At 43.1% G+C, this 15,131-nt stretch overlaps 3 protein-coding genes across 9 annotated transcripts in view; all 3 read left to right on the plus strand.

Moving 5' to 3' along the window:
* Nucleotides 1-1,133: 1,133 nt before the first annotated feature.
* On the plus strand, nt 1,134-9,669 carry LOC124348839 (polyhomeotic-like protein 2). Of its 4 annotated transcripts, none has more exons than XM_046799166.1 (16): nt 1,134-1,747; nt 3,163-3,383; nt 4,027-4,386; nt 4,462-4,584; nt 4,944-4,970; nt 5,097-5,187; nt 5,251-5,411; nt 5,482-5,760; nt 5,829-5,982; nt 6,050-6,264; nt 6,331-6,549; nt 6,604-6,827; nt 6,893-8,181; nt 8,316-8,502; nt 8,571-8,982; nt 9,043-9,669. In XM_046799166.1, the coding sequence occupies exons 2-16, from the start codon at nt 3,201-3,203 to the stop codon at nt 9,274-9,276; spliced, it is 4,158 nt and encodes a 1,385-aa protein (XP_046655122.1). In that variant the 5' UTR covers nt 1,134-1,747; nt 3,163-3,200; the 3' UTR covers nt 9,277-9,669. The 4 variants fall into 4 exon arrangements, with proteins under 4 accessions (XP_046655122.1, XP_046655121.1, XP_046655120.1 ...); XM_046799164.1 differs by having other exon boundaries at nt 1,137-1,747; nt 8,286-8,502; XM_046799165.1 differs by lacking the exon at nt 4,944-4,970 and having other exon boundaries at nt 1,136-1,747; nt 8,286-8,502.
* Nucleotides 9,670-9,808: 139 nt separating this feature from the next.
* Nucleotides 9,809-12,678, plus strand: LOC124349003 (AP-2 complex subunit mu). Its single transcript, XM_046799464.1, has 8 exons — nt 9,809-9,958; nt 10,316-10,519; nt 10,589-10,751; nt 10,822-10,937; nt 11,010-11,377; nt 11,443-11,676; nt 11,751-11,862; nt 11,925-12,678. The coding sequence occupies exons 2-8, from the start codon at nt 10,343-10,345 to the stop codon at nt 12,057-12,059; spliced, it is 1,305 nt and encodes a 434-aa protein (XP_046655420.1). The 5' UTR covers nt 9,809-9,958; nt 10,316-10,342; the 3' UTR covers nt 12,060-12,678.
* A 718-nt stretch (nt 12,679-13,396) lies between these two features.
* The window catches only part of LOC124348833 (calmodulin-binding transcription activator 2-like), a 29,624-nt gene continuing 27,889 nt past the window's right edge, over nt 13,397-15,131 (plus strand). For 2 of the 4 annotated variants that reach the window (XM_046799143.1, XM_046799145.1), the window contains exon 1: nt 13,399-13,719. The gene's annotated coding sequence lies outside the window, so the exon portion shown is untranslated. Of the gene's footprint in view, nt 13,720-15,131 lie in introns of all 4 variants that reach the window. The other 2 variants (XM_046799146.1, XM_046799142.1) reach the window with 2 other exon arrangements.

Below are 15,131 nucleotides of genomic sequence, written 5' to 3' on the forward strand. Positions count from 1 at the left end.
TCCTTTAATTGGTTTACCGTTACTGGTGAAAACCTTATGTTACTTGCATGTTAAAATATTACAGATTTTTGCCATGCATGCTGCAAGTGGTGGAGATTCTAGCATTAAAATTAACTTGTTTTAATTTCCTTTCGTTATTTTATGATAATTTAAATTAGTGTTCTCAAATGAACATCTTTAATATGTTAAACAAATGCACATCCACAGTAATGTAATATCTACCGCTAGATGGTGCTGCCGGTTAGGTATTTTCAATTTTTCTCGAAAATCGCATCTTCTTGAAAACTCATTTTTGGAATTTTCCCAATTTGATTAGATTCAGAAAAAATGCAAGATTCATGATGTTCTTTTGAAAGTAGAAAATTTGCAAGACTCGTCTTCCATTTGAAAGAATACGAAAACAAGTTTGCCTGGGTAAAAATTGGTGTCGACAAGGTTGCTAGGCAACGTATCCCAGGCCCATCTGTCGCCCTATGATTGGCCGTTGGTAAATAATTGGTTGCCAACCATTGAAATATGGAGGGGGGAAACGCAAAGAAAAGAAGAGAGCATGAGCCATAGAAGGTTTCTCCCTCCCACATTTAATAGCAGGGCCACTCCAAAACTAGGACTTATTGGATTCTTTTCATATATGCATTGAATACCACCTCTTTTCTCACCCCTCAACCATGCAACCCCTCACCAATTCAGCTCTATGATGCCATCCACCTTTAAAAAAAAAGTGTCACGTTACTCCGACAATCAAATTCGAGCCTATTATGCATGCTTGAAAAAAAAATGGGAAGTATCAAATATCGGCGTCTAATGTATTTTAAAAAAAAGGAAAAAACGATTTTATGGCTTCCTCGGTGATTATTCTCGGAAGATGGGTAAGACAAACCAACACCTTTAGAGATGTATAAACTAGATAAGAAACGCAACGATTGTTTTAAAAAAGCCACAGGGGTTCTCTTTGTGAGTCTAGTCCATAAGAAGCCATATATATATAAGAAGATGGTTTGGATATTATAGCCCGGCCCCTCTTCCTTCCTATTCCAGACAACGCCATCGTAATCCCACGGCCCTTAAAACCCATTTCTCATTCGAAGAGGGAAGAAAGGCAGCACCCCGATGGCAGACAGACACGAACGAGCAACGGAAAAGAAAAACTTGTAAAGGAGAAAAGAAAAGAGGAGAGAAAAAGAAAATCTTTTATTACATTTGGCTGTTGTACAGACCACGCCCCGCTGTTGGTAATCGTTTCCCAGTTCCCCCCTTTCCAATGGGCGGGCGGTCGAATGGACATGGACCAATGAGAGACGAGCAAAGGAGATCGCCCATTGGCTTTCGGCTGCGGCGACGAGAATCCAGCGCTTTTTCCCTGCGCGCAACGACACTAGCGCCGCTGCGTTCGTTGAAGGCCGTCAGACAGTCATTTGGCCCCGAAGAGCAGGGAGCACAGCCAGCCCCCCCAGCTACAGTCGAATCCCAAGTTTGTGAGTGTGTGTGTGAGTTTGCTTGTGCGTGTTGACGGTGCAGCGAGTGTGTGTGTGTGTGTGTCAGTCAACTTGAAAATAGAAAAGTTTCCGGACGCCACCGCTGCTGCTACAACGCAGAGCTTAGTGATACTACGAATCAAGCCGAAATTGCAATCAATTTCAGTGCACTATTTATTGGACCGTTGAGTTAATTTTCCTCTTCAAGTCTACCCTAATTGGAAAAATACTACTGGATAATCATTCTATTCGGATAACTACAAATAAACAAGGTAAATTTCTGGAAAAAAAAATAAAGAGAAACGATGTTTTGTGTCAACAGTTGGCTAGTTACAAACAATGCCACTTTGTTTTGCTATCTACTTTCAAAGTGAATCAGTACATCTGCACCGCCGAGTTATTCAACATATCGTGCTTGTTTACTTGGCTTTTTGTCTTGTATTGATCGTCACTGGATGGAATGTTCCCACGAATTAATATTATTGAAATTAACTTCAGAGCCATCTAGTTAAAAATAATTCCAACATGGCACAAAGTAGCCTCGGCGCGTGGTGTAGCTGCGAGCGAGGGAAACAGCGCGCGTGTGTGTTAGTGCAATCAAGCCAATAGGAGGGAGAGCTCCTCTTTTTCAACTATGGATGTTTTCCTTTTTCCCTTCTTATTCCGGCTTCTCCCAAGGGGGTTTCTTTTTTACCTCTCTTCTTCCTTCTTTTCATCCTCCCTTCTTCTTTATTCCTTTTTGTAGCAATATACACACAAAAGAAAAGAGAAGACGGGAAAAAACATTTATCTTTTTGTGAGCCACCATTTCTTCTACTTTTCTGCATTTCAAATCAAGTTATTCCGACTTTTTCTTTCAAGCCGTCAAGTTTTGAGGATGGACTTATATCTTTTATCTCCCATCATTTCTTTTATTTTGTCTTCACACCGATCACTTTTTCTTTTTGGCCTCGGGTCGAGGGAGGGCCAACGTCGCAGCTGTTGGGATCTCGGCAATATTTTTATTCACACAAGAAAAGAAGAGAGAGAGAAAAAAAAGCCGTTTTTTTAATAGCATTCATAAAAATCTGTGCGTGCTACAGTGAAGAGGATAGAATGCGGTGGTGGGGGGGGGGATGACAGGAGAGATATGAAGGGGGAAAAAATGACCGCCCCTTGCATGGCCTGTCATTGGCCCGTCTCTCTATTGATCGAACTTTTTTCTCTCGTCTCTCCTTTTTTACGGCTCTTTCTTTTGTCTGCGCTTCGCAGACGCGCCACTACCGCAGCGCCATCTGCAATTTTAGCCCACCCCTTCTCGCTTGTGATTGGTTGGGCCCGATTTGAAAAGGCCTCCAGTCGGGGGGGTCTCTTGTCCCTTTCTTGTCCCGAATGGTGGCCTCAATCCAACTCCCTCCCTCCCATAGCTTTTCCCTCCTGTGTTGTGTGGAGTTTTTGGGTTCTTGCTTTTCTCTTTGTACACATGCATTCATCATCCGTCTCTGCTTTGCTTTACCTTTCGCCCTTGCGGCTATATGCGGGAAAGGCATGAGTGCCTCTGACGAGCCGCTTCCCACCCCACAGGGACTCGGAACATGTCGGGTTCGGCAACCTCGACCCAACATGTAGTTGCCGAAACTCATCGATATTTTATGTTTGGTTTTCTATATTTTTCTTTTGTGTTTGGTTTTCGATTTTTTCCCAACAGGACTCCTGAATGACTGATGAGAAGAGGGAAGGATAAAAATGAGCGAATCGACCAAGAACGAGTCGGAATCTTCATCGACGACGACGGCTGTGCAGAGCGGCGGAACCCCGACGGTGGTGCCTGTCGGTCCTGGATCGAATCAAAGTTCCGCCCCGTCTGCGCCATCTTCCGTTGTCGAGGCCATGCAATCGCCCATGGGTCCAACGCAAATCCCTACTCAAGTATATAGTAGAGAAGTAGTAGTATGTATCATAAATAACATAGAAGAAACGGCCTTTTTTCTCTCCTCTTCTTCCTATAAGCGCACACACACGCTCTCTCTCTCGAAGCCTGCACGGCACACAATGGCTTTAGCGCCCCCTACCAACCAATTTTTTCTCTCCCCTCTTCATCCCTCGGTGCACATTTATGCACCCCTCTTTTTGTGTCGAACGAGAGAGAACCACAGCAGCGGCTATATTGAGTACGCTTAGCACGCCCTGTACTCTGCTACGCTATAGCGCGCTCGCCCCGACTGAATCCTATCTGAGAACGGATCCACATGACACCCGACTAAACTTTGTATACCATCGTCCATTGTGTCCATATCTGATACCCTCCTCGCATTCGTCCGTGTTTTCAATATTACATGGGTGGCGGTGGTAGTTTGAATGTTTGATCAGTCGAGTAGGTTGAAGGAAGACGAAAAAGAATTTCACATTCTGTTCAAACATGGGGCTCGGAACATGGACACATGGGTCACCCGGGGGGGACAGTCAAATTTACATGAAACCCCTTGAATTAAATTTATAGTCCAACATTTTTTAGGGAGCTTGCGACCAACGTTAATTCATCCGAGTAAAATGTCGTTGTTTCCTCCTCTAGTTCGTGTTCCAGCAGCAAATAATGGCTAGCCCTCAACAACAACAGCAGCAGCAGCAGCTGATGGCCAGCCCTCAGCAACAACAACAGGCAGGAAACACACCTGGACCATCTCCTGGTGGTTCTCAAACGCAGCAACCTAACGGAGGTGGAGGCAACCCTTCTCCGATGAATGGCGGCATGAATGCAGCAATGGCGATGAATCCGTCAGCCATGAATACGATCAATATGTCGGCTATGAACTCGATGATGCCTTCTTTGGCTAACAACGGAATGGCCGGAATGACGATGGCCAGTATGAACGCTGCCGGTTTCCAACAATCGATGGGCCATCCTGTCATGTCTTCTGGAGGGATGCCTCAGGTTTGATTGACAAACATAGTTTTTGACTGTCGCCAATATCTCCCTAAAACATACTTGGTGAATATTGACGTGCAGGTTCAAGTAATCCAGCAACAGATTCCGTACTTGCAGCAATTATACAGTAATGCCCAGGGTCAGCAATTCATCATGCCAGGAAATATTTCGTTGCAGCCAAACGGTGTTAATCAAACGATACAGGTAATCTTTTTACCTTCTATTGTATATTTTAAAATTAAAATTAAATTTGGAAAACGGAATGTGGCAAAAGTATAAAATAAATATGGCAACCAATTTACGGAGGAGGTAACGGAACAAAAACAAACAGTTGATGTTTTGAATGCCATCTAGCGGAGCATGATTTCAAAGTTCAAACCCACGTTTGAAGAGCACTTTTGTTTTCTAACTCAAATGATTTCAAACCCACGGTTGAAGAGCAATTTTGTTTTACTCCAATGATAAGATATTTAGGACAAAATATTAATAATAATTCGTACTGATAGACCACGTTTGTTTTTAATTGCGGAATTTGACGAGTTTCTTTTGTCTTTCTCATTCAGTCGACCAATTTCGGACAACCTATTCAGGTGTGTGTTCTTGCTTCCCTCAAACGTTACGAATGGTCCCATTGATCTAAATTGATTTGTCATGTGTTTTCACAAAGGAAACTTGAACATGGAATAAAATTAGACAAATTTGTTACCTATCTTTAGGTTATTGCTGCTGGCAAAACATTTCAACCTGGACAATTGACACCACATCTTCAAATAACCGGCAACAATATGCTTAAGGGTCATCAAAATGGTATGGCATGTTATTCTTGGTAATCCAAAGTGTCACCTTCTTTATAATGTTGATTTTTTACAGATAACAATGCCATACTTCAATTCTTCAACAATGCAAGGAACAATGGATGTATTCCAACATCAAACAATCAGACGTTGGTCATTGCTGGACCGCTGATCACAAATCAAGCTGGAAATTACAATCAGCAAGGTCCACAAGGAAAGCCCATTGAAATGAATAAGGTGTGTTGAAGATTTGAATGTCTTATATTAAATGTGTTTCGTTAAAATAAATTTTGAATCATAATATTAGGCACAGCAGCAGCAACAACAGCAGCAACAACAACAACAGCAGCAGCAACAACAACAGCAGCAGCCATATTACCAAGTTGTGAATGCTGGGATGCCTCCAAAGTCCCCAGTCATGACATCTGCTGTTGGAAATAAGGGCAACATGGCTGGTACAGGTGTTAACGTCAGTCAGGCCACCAATATGTTGGCACAACCTCAGATTGTCACTTCTCAAGCAAATTCTGCACCCATGCAACTTGGTGGTTCCATGCAACCAATGCAGATCATAAGTCAAATGCAGGTAGTGTAGCTTTGTTATTATTTGGTATTGATCTATTTTTCTAATGTATCCTTGTTTTGAATTAAAAGGGTAACCAAATGGGACAGTCTTTAGGATTTCAACTACCTCCAAACTTTTATCAGTTTGGAGGTCAGCAAGGCCCCATCATCATCAGACAACATGGGCAACCCGACGGAATGTTTTTCCAGGCGGCACCTCAGCCAACTATCGCTGCGCAACCGGGTGAGTTGCTTTTCTGAATATTGTCTTCTATTTCAATAACTAATTTTTATTTTCCAATTGAAATCAGCACCTCAACCAGTACCACCTCTTACTGCTGCCATTAAACCTAGAGCTGAGACTCCATCGAAAGCAAGCGGAACCCGCCCGCTATCAACGATATTGCCTTCATCATCGGGAGGTTCGACAGCACCAACACCGATTCGGCCAGCCTCGTCCATGTCCAATCAGACATTTGCAGGCGGAGTGGTCACAAATGCCCAAACTGGAAACCCTAGACCTGCCGTACGCAAATCTATTCTTTCAGCAGCTATATATAAGGATTTCTATAATCAATATTTGTTCGATTAGGGTAAGACCAAGAAAGTTGGACGGCCTCCACAAAATCAACAGCGACCAGTGGCACCGTCAGTTGTGCAAGGTCAGCAAACTCTTTTACAGCCGGTACAGCAGCAGCAACAGCAGCAGCAGCAACAACAGCAACAACAACAGCAGCAGCAAATTCAGCTCCAACAGCAACAACAGAATCAACAATTGCATGCCGTATCTCAGCAACTCATTGCTCAACAGGTAAGAAATTCTATTGATTGTCGTCTAGGATATGTTTAACCATCGATCCAATAGTTTCAGATGCAGCAGCATCCGTTCCAAATTCAGCAGTATCAACAGCAACAACAGCCGACACTCATGTCACTTCCGGCTTTCCAGCAAGTAGCTCAGCAAACGCTGGATGCCAATCAACAAGCCCAATTGCAGCAAGCTATCAACGATCAGCAGCAAGCCCAACAACAACATCAACAGCAACAACATCAGCAACATCAACTCCAGCTGCAATATCAAATGAACAAGTAAATTCTGTTTATTAAGTGGATTCAGGATCATTTAGTTAATATTCGCAATTGTCTTCTTCCAGGCCTGTTATGGCAGTTGCCTCATCAGCAGCTACGTCATTAGCTGCATCGAACAGCGTAACCACGACGACGCAGAGCGCTCCCCAACAGCAGCAACAACAACAGCACATGCTGTCGCCTGCTCAAATGCCATCCCAGCAACCAATGCAAAACGTTGCCCCTACACTCCAGCAGGTTGTAATTCCACAGCAATCGCAGCAACAACAGGGAATGATGCAAATGCCACCGTGTATTTCCTCTGCATCATTTGGGCCGGTGACCACTACCACCACAACCACTACTCATGCTGTTCGCTCCAGCTACAAACCCATTGCCCCCGCACCTCCACAACAACAGCAGCAACAACACCAACCCAATCAACCTCCAAATTTGCTTGCAATGGCTCCTCATCCCCACCAAGTCAATGTTTCATCTAACGATAAAACGGACCAACAGCATCCACAGATTTTGACGATCCCTGTCGGGTCCGCAGTCTACCCGATTGGAATGACGGGAACGCACAACATACGTTCTGCAACTCCCATGAATAATTTTCAAAACATGAATGGCGATCTCAGCCAGCACCAACACGGACAATTAAACATTCATATGCCAATGTCCAGCAGTCAATCGAATACGACTTGCTTCATTACAAATCCGGCCGTGACCTCATCAGCTCGAATGCCCACTCCATTAGGTGGCGGATTGATTACCGTTGGACCGGCTGCGCCATTATCCGCCATGGCCAATATGACGCACGCAGTACCTCCATCTTCGTCGCCAATCACCATTTCCACTCAGGGACCACGAATGGCTATGTCGTCTTTACAGCCAGTAACAGTTACTGTCTCAGCTTCTCCAGCACCTCAATTTCCTCTACCATCTCCGGCTCGGACACAGCCATCAACAACACCGCTGCCCAGTACAACCGAAAAAGTAGAAGAGCCGAAACCATCGCCTCGCAATGCAGTAATCGACTCTCAAACCCCTTCGGCCCCTACGACAACAACTCCTGCTGTAGAGGAACCGTCTACCGAAAAGAAAGAAACGCCTCAGATGAACGGTATTGGAGGAAATCAAGGAGATCATCACATGGTTAGTCATTCGCCAGCTATCCGCGAGAAAAAAGACCCCAATTTGCCTCAAGCAGTTGTACGGCCTCAGATATTGACCCACGTATTGGGTGACTTTGTGATCCAAGAGTCATCGGAACCTTTCCCAGTCGGCCGTTTCCATCCGAATGAATCTCTGACGCGCTGCAACGGACAACGGAATCAAGATCACAGTTTCAAATTGGATGGAGAACCTCCGAGTAAGATCATTTTTCTAATAATTGATGTTTTGTTTGATTGCATGTATTTAGTTTTGCCAAAGTTTGGTTTACTCATGACCCCAATTCCCCCCTCCCTTAAACAGAGAAAAAATTACATATGGAACAACCTACAGTGACCCATCAATCTCCACCTCTGGCACCCCCGCCTGCGCCGCCTACCACCACAACAACTAACGATCTTCAGCAGATGTCGACGCCTAAAGGAGCTACCATGGCCACATGTGAGGGATGTGGAAAAATGGATTTCATTTCCAAATTTCGTCGTTCAAAACGCTTTTGTTCCACAGCCTGCTCGAAAAAGTATGTCATTAACCCATTTATCTTTTGACTCTTTTAATTTTAACGGTGTTTGTTTACTTTTGGAATAGGTCTAACATAAATGCTTCGCCAGCAGTTGGACCCGTTCAGCCGAATCAACAGCAACAGCAGGAAACTGTCTCGACAACGACTTGTGTCAACGGTCAGGGAGTAAAAGCAGCCGTTGGCGGTGGTGGTGGTGGGCTACTGACCACTGCGACGTCAACCACTCACTCACCCGCTGCTGCTTCAACAACAGCCGAAGCCAACAACAAATTGGCTTCTCCAACGGCCGTGACAATTCCTCAGGGCCCAACTCCTCCAACGAGCTTTGCTCCCTCTGGAGATAAAGAAGATATCAGCTTGGATGCAGAGTTGTGTGCTCTGGCTGCTCAGCAATTGCGTTCTCCCACAGCCTCACTATCTCAAACACCAACTCACCAGCTCAAACCTGAGCCGAAAACTAATCCAGCCAAGTGGAGTGTAAGTTATTTATTGTTACGACTAAGATTGCACTGATAATTAAGACTTCTATTCATTCAGGTTACCGAGGTCGCAGATTTCGTGCGAAGTTTAACTGGATGTGCAGATTATGCCGAAGATTTCGCATTGCAGGAAATTGATGGTCAAGCGCTCATGTTATTGAAAGCCGATCATTTGATGTCTGCCATGTCGATGAAACTTGGGCCAGCATTGAAGATTTGCGCCAAGATTGATGCTATGCGTGGTGCATCCTCCTCTGAAGGCGGTAATAGCAATCCACAAAACGGAAATTAATGTGGGAAAAGTTCAATCCCCCCCCCCTTTTTGTGTTGTTCTCCACCAGAAATTGATATGTGTTATGTTTGCCTCATTCAACTGTAATTTGACTCATTGTACTTTTCTGTCTATAGTTTGTTGATGGTTCACGATATGTTTCTTCGTCATTTCTCTCTACGTATTTTGCTTTGGTTATTCACCTTCATTACAGTAATTCTCATTTCGTATGACACATAGATCGTCAGTGAACAAATATATATATAGATCATTCATACAAAATGTAATGCTCGGTGTAACAAAAGGCATTTAGGACAAAAATGCCATATAACATTTTCGGAACGAAGAATTTTCGTTTTCAGTGTAATAAATTGACATTGTAATAATAATTTAAATAAAAATAAAAATCCATTGAAAAAAACGTATTTCGTATTATTTTTAATGATATTTTTAAATGCTTGAATCAGTCGAATTCTTGAAAATGATTTTAACCTTGAAAGTTCTACTTCCACCCGAGTATTTCAAATGTGGCGCTCCGAGCGCTTTACGGACTTCAGCTGTTTGGCCTGTGATATGGATTGAGTTTCTTTCTTGTTAGCACTGTGTTACTGTCATTTCACTCTGACAGTACAAGTCTGCTATCAAACCAAATTGAATACTTATCCACAGTGGGAGAAATTGGGCTGGTAACAGTTACTTTGAGGTAAGAGGTTATGTTTTTTCGTTGGTGTGGTTTTGAATTATGATGTTTAAAGCGACACAAGACCGTGATCTTCAGGAACGGTGGTTGTGTGTTGGGTAATGCGGGAGTTTATTGGTAGGCGTTGCTCGATATATATCAGAGTCTACCGGTATGAGACGGGATATCCTGTGAAGGCAATCAAAAGAACTCGTGCATGCATGGCAAATGAAGATAATTCAAAATTTCAACAAAAAGTTGCATAGCTTCATTTGCATACTCTAGTTCACAGAGCAAACCATCTACCAAAGAGTTCTTATGGACTTGTATATATGATATGTCATTCTGCACGTTTTTCAAAAAAGTGTTATTTCTTCATAGGTTTATCGCAAAGCTTCAAGAGTCAAGATGATTGGAGGCCTTTTCATCTACAATCACAAAGGAGAGGTCCTAATATCACGGGTGTACCGTGATGACATTGGCAGAAATGCAGTTGATGCTTTCCGAGTAAATGTCATCCATGCTAGGCAGCAAGTCAGATCACCTGTTACAAACATTGCCAGAACCTCCTTCTTCCATGTTAAAGTATTTTCTGATTTTCCATTTTGAAATGCTCAATGTTCACCTTATCAATAATCTTTTACCTTTATGTAGCGTGCTAATATTTGGGTGGCAGCTGTCACCAAACAAAATGTCAATGCCTCTATGGTTTTTGAGTTTCTCTTGAAGGTTACTGACTGCATGCAGTCATACTTTGGTAAGGTATCAGAGGAAAACATCAAGAACAATTTTGTCCTCATTTACGAACTTTTGGATGGTATGTTGGAAAGCAAACACAGTTTACTTGTTTGTGTGTTGTTCCTTATCCAATTTATTCATTCTATCAGAGATTCTTGATTTTGGCTATCCCCAAAATACCGATACGGGAGTGTTGAAGACGTTTATTACTCAGCAAGGTATTCGCACGCAAACCAAAGAAGAACAGGCCCAGATTACCTCTCAGGTATAGATTCACTCTAAAAATTAATGCTCAGTGATTGTATTTAAAATATAATCATGTTGTTATGATTTCCAGGTGACAGGCCAAATCGGCTGGCGACGCGAAGGCATCAAATACCGGCGAAACGAACTCTTCCTTGACGTTTTGGAATACGTCAACCTTCTAATGTCGCCGCAGGGTCAAGTACTTTCAGCTCACGTGGCTGGCAAAGTAGTGATGAAATCCTACTTGTCAGGCATGCCCGAATGCAAGTTTGGAATCAACGATAAGATTATCATGGAGGCCAAGGGTAAACCTACTGCGGATGAATCCGCTGCTCGCACTGGTAAGACAGCTATTGTGATTGACGACTGTCAATTCCACCAGTGTGTCAAGTTGTCTAAATTCGAAACGGAGCATTCGATTAGCTTTATTCCCCCTGACGGAGAGTTTGAACTCATGAGGTTAGTCTGTTCTCCTTTGGTATATACATTGAATTTATGGTAACAAGTGTTATTTTCGATTGCAGGTACCGAACGACCAAGGACATTTCGTTACCTTTCCGAGTTATACCGTTGGTGCGCGAAGTGGGCCGGACAAAGATGGAAGTCAAAGTGGTTGTCAAGTCTAACTTCAAACCTTCGCTCCTGGCACAGAAAATCGAGATACGCATTCCAACGCCTCTCAATACATCGGGCGTTCAACTTTTGTGCATGAAAGGCAAAGCCAAGTACAAAGCTTCTGAGAACGCTATCGTTTGGAAGTCAGTTGCAAACTTTTCTTTAGATCAAACATTAGAGCTGTGTTGTTTAACTTGTGTGGTGTTGATGTTGACAGGATCAAACGGATGGGAGGTATGAAGGAATCACAACTTTCAGCTGAAATTGAGCTTTTGCAAACGGACACGAAAAAGAAGTGGACTCGACCCCCCATTTCCATGAACTTTGAGGTATTTTCAAGGGTGATATGTGTCGTGCATATCGATTGCTCTAATTTGGATTTCTATCATAGGTTCCGTTTGCACCATCGGGCTTTAAAGTTCGATATTTGAAAGTCTTTGAACCCAAGTTGAACTACTCTGATCACGACGTCATCAAATGGGTTCGCTACATCGGACGCAGTGGCCTCTACGAAACGCGTTGCTGAAGAAACGGACGATTCATTTTCGTTGGAAGATGAAGAAACTCATCTCCAATTCTATTTCTCCTCCACATGATTAACCCATCACTTACTACTCGTCCGAAAGAAGAAAAAAAAAGAAGAAAGATCTTTGTTAGTCTGTCTTATACTTAGGTCGATGTCGTTGTTGCATCTGCTGAGCGGTGCGAGAGAGTGGATGAATCCTGCTAATGGGAAAAGTAGCTCTGTCTGTTAAGTTTCTTTCATCCAGGATCAAAATTCTGTTTAGTTTAATATTCAAAAGCTTGTACTTCTCTCATCTACTTCTTTTCTCTTCCTTTTATTTTTTTTTTCATCCGTGTTGAATGTTGAGTACGTCGTCGGAATTCTTTTTCCTTCCCATCTATATCATTGTTAGTGCGCAGAGAGCGAAATTAACCCCCTTCCCCCCTCCCAAAAAAAAACAAAAAAAATATCCACAGAATAGTCGTCTTGACTGGATTGCGTTGTTACTGCTTGGATTAGCAGTTCGCGTTCTCTCTCTTTCTCTCTCTCTGTTTGTGCGCGTGATTTATATGTTACATGTTTTGATTTACCCAGTTTTTTTTTTGTGTCTGTGCACATTACATTAGGGATGAGTAACTGAGCCTCCACCGTGGCTGTCACTTGAGTTGCTTGTTTTCTATCCTCTTCGTTTGTGAAGGGTGAGCCAGAAGCGAAATGTTGGTAGGGAAAAAAGGGAGAGCTAGAGACAGTCGGCGGGCAAGAAGTTGTTAACCCAAAAAGATATGAGCGTGATGCCATGTCGGACCCCATGTCCATGTTACCCATAAATGGTGACGAATCGAGATCTGCCTGATATAACTTTTATTTCCGAGAGTTTTTATATATAGTGGAGTTGCTCAACTTTTGGTACGACACGAATGGAATAATTTTCACCTCCCTCGCTTCGCTGGAAACTAAAAGAAGGAAAAAGAGAAAGAATTCAATCATCCCCAATCGTTCATTCATGCGTGCTTCGTACGCGCTTCTTCTTCTTTTCCTTGTGTTCGTTTTTCCGGGTCGACCGGGGAAAATACGCTCCATCGATCCTGCTGTCGAACTGGGAACATGGCTCCTTTACTTCCACAAATCCGTTTTTAGACTTGTATATACCGAGAAGTAAAAAGTCCATGTCATTGAAAATGGCTGAAAGATATGACTAAATTGAAGAACAAAAAAAAGAAACGTCAAGACAAGGATAGAATTCTGAATCTACTACTATTGATTTACTCTGTCTGTCGTTGGTGATTGTGTCGTTGGCCGCTAGTTCCTGTTTTAGGCGCTGTAATCGCAACGTGTATTTACTATTTTATTCCTACTTGATCTGTCAGTCGATAAGACGAGTGTATAAAAAAGAGTAGAGAATACTGAAACCAAAAAGTGGAGCGTGTGATCTTTTTAGCCGTTAGAAATAGAACCTTATTTTTTTTTCTAGTGTTGTGTGGCCCTCGTCTTTGTAGTAGGAATGCTGGGAGTGGGCTGAAAATAATTTCGTATTCACAGACGTGGATCGATTCACCGCCTGTTTGGTCGTCGAGACGAGTAGACCAGACAAAGTTTTTTTTTTCAAATCGAGTCATCTGTTGAAAAGAGAACACGTTATCCTAGTGCACTGTGCAATTAATCCATCCCAACATATCAGCAGGTAAGAATAAGTTTCATTCCGGTTGCCACAACTGTCTGCGAGCCAAAGCTCTGTAAAGGTTTTCTTTGGTCCGAGTTCTAATCATGAACACAAGCAATGAGAAAACATTTCTTAATTAAGAATAAGCTGATCTTTACTTTAAAGGATTGTCATGGGGTAACTAATCATAATGTATGGTTTGCTTTGGTTGGTGGTGGATAAATCGTTCCTGGGTAACTTGGTTTTTGTTCAGTTCAACCTCAGATCAGAGACTTCCTGACTTGAAATCTCCAAACTCTGTGTGCAAGGAATTTGAAGCTAGGTAGCTCCTTCAAATGTGTCATCACTTGGGCTCACATTGAAGATTCTAAATGGATGCTGTGTGAACGGTGAAACCCGTCAGGACGACCTCGGGTCCCATAAATCGTTATTTCACGGCGCATTATTTATTTACTTCAATAGTTCCTGCACGGAAGGGAAAAAGAGATAGGAAAATTTGGATTTTTTTTGTCGGGGGGTTGTTGTTGGCGGTCTCGTTGTATATGCACTAGACTATGGCCTACTCACGGTTTTCGACTCGTGCTTACATGCTTATCGATCATGTTATCCTCCACTCAACACTGGCCGTGGAATCGCTTATAAAGGAACGTGTGATAGGTCGTTTCTAGCCGGCGAGCCCTGTATAAACCGTGTTGTTATAGTATCTAAGTGTGAGGCTCTTTTACTGGCTCTGTTTTACTCTCGTGTCCGTAAAAAAGTTGGAAGAGTTGCTTCTGCTATCCTGCTGCTGCTGCTGACGTCGTCTTACTCAGCTGCTCCGCCCGTTAATTGCATTAACTCGACCAACTAGCTACTATACTACTCCAACGACTCTCTCTGTCTCGCCTGTTTCTCTCCAATATAGAGTGAGTGTGTAGACTGTAGATGGAACTTGGTAGCCACACCACAGCTCGACGACGGTGAGCAGCTAGAGAGCCTCATCGATCGGGGGGTGGGGGATCCGGTTAAAATAGATAGGCCAATAATCAATGGGGATTAGCCTAACGGCCATAATCCCTCCTGAATAGACTTTTCACACACAGACGCACACACTAATAAATACGTCGCAACTACTTTAGCGTTGAGATTTTCCCCCCAAATCAAGTGGCCACGGATCGAGAAAAACGAGTCCTTAAATGATATTACCTTATTCAATGCGTGTGTGGGTGTTTTCCTCGTTGGCTCCGGGCCCCCTGAAGGAACATAAAGAACGCAGTCAACCAGATCTTGACAGGTGATATCGGCCCAGCGCGCTCCCAACCCAAAAATGGACGGATATTATTTCCCCAAAAAGATTATCGCTCTCTCTTTTGTCTTTTGGGGTTTTTCTTCTTTTGTTTGTTTGTTTTTCTCTCTTCAAGTGCAACTACTACACGAATCTCGACCTAGGCTGT

This window comes from Daphnia pulicaria, chromosome 7 (assembly GCF_021234035.1).
Source record: "Daphnia pulicaria isolate SC F1-1A chromosome 7, SC_F0-13Bv2, whole genome shotgun sequence".
Lineage (NCBI taxonomy): Eukaryota > Metazoa > Arthropoda > Branchiopoda > Diplostraca > Daphniidae > Daphnia > Daphnia pulicaria.

Coding starts and splice junctions, on each gene's coding strand:
- LOC124348839 (XM_046799164.1), top strand. CDS start 3,201: ATGAGCGAATCGACCAAGAACGAGTCGGAATCTTCATCGACGACGACG. Junction 4,585..4,943: donor GTGTTAATCAAACGATACAG/GTAATCTTTTTA, acceptor TTTCTCATTCAG/TCGACCAATTTCGGACAACC. Junction 5,412..5,481: donor AGCCCATTGAAATGAATAAG/GTGTGTTGAAGA, acceptor TCATAATATTAG/GCACAGCAGCAGCAACAACA.
- LOC124349003 (XM_046799464.1), top strand. CDS start 10,343: ATGATTGGAGGCCTTTTCATCTACAATCACAAAGGAGAGGTCCTAATA. Junction 10,520..10,588: donor CCTCCTTCTTCCATGTTAAA/GTATTTTCTGAT, acceptor ACCTTTATGTAG/CGTGCTAATATTTGGGTGGC. Junction 11,677..11,750: donor GAGAACGCTATCGTTTGGAA/GTCAGTTGCAAA, acceptor TGATGTTGACAG/GATCAAACGGATGGGAGGTA.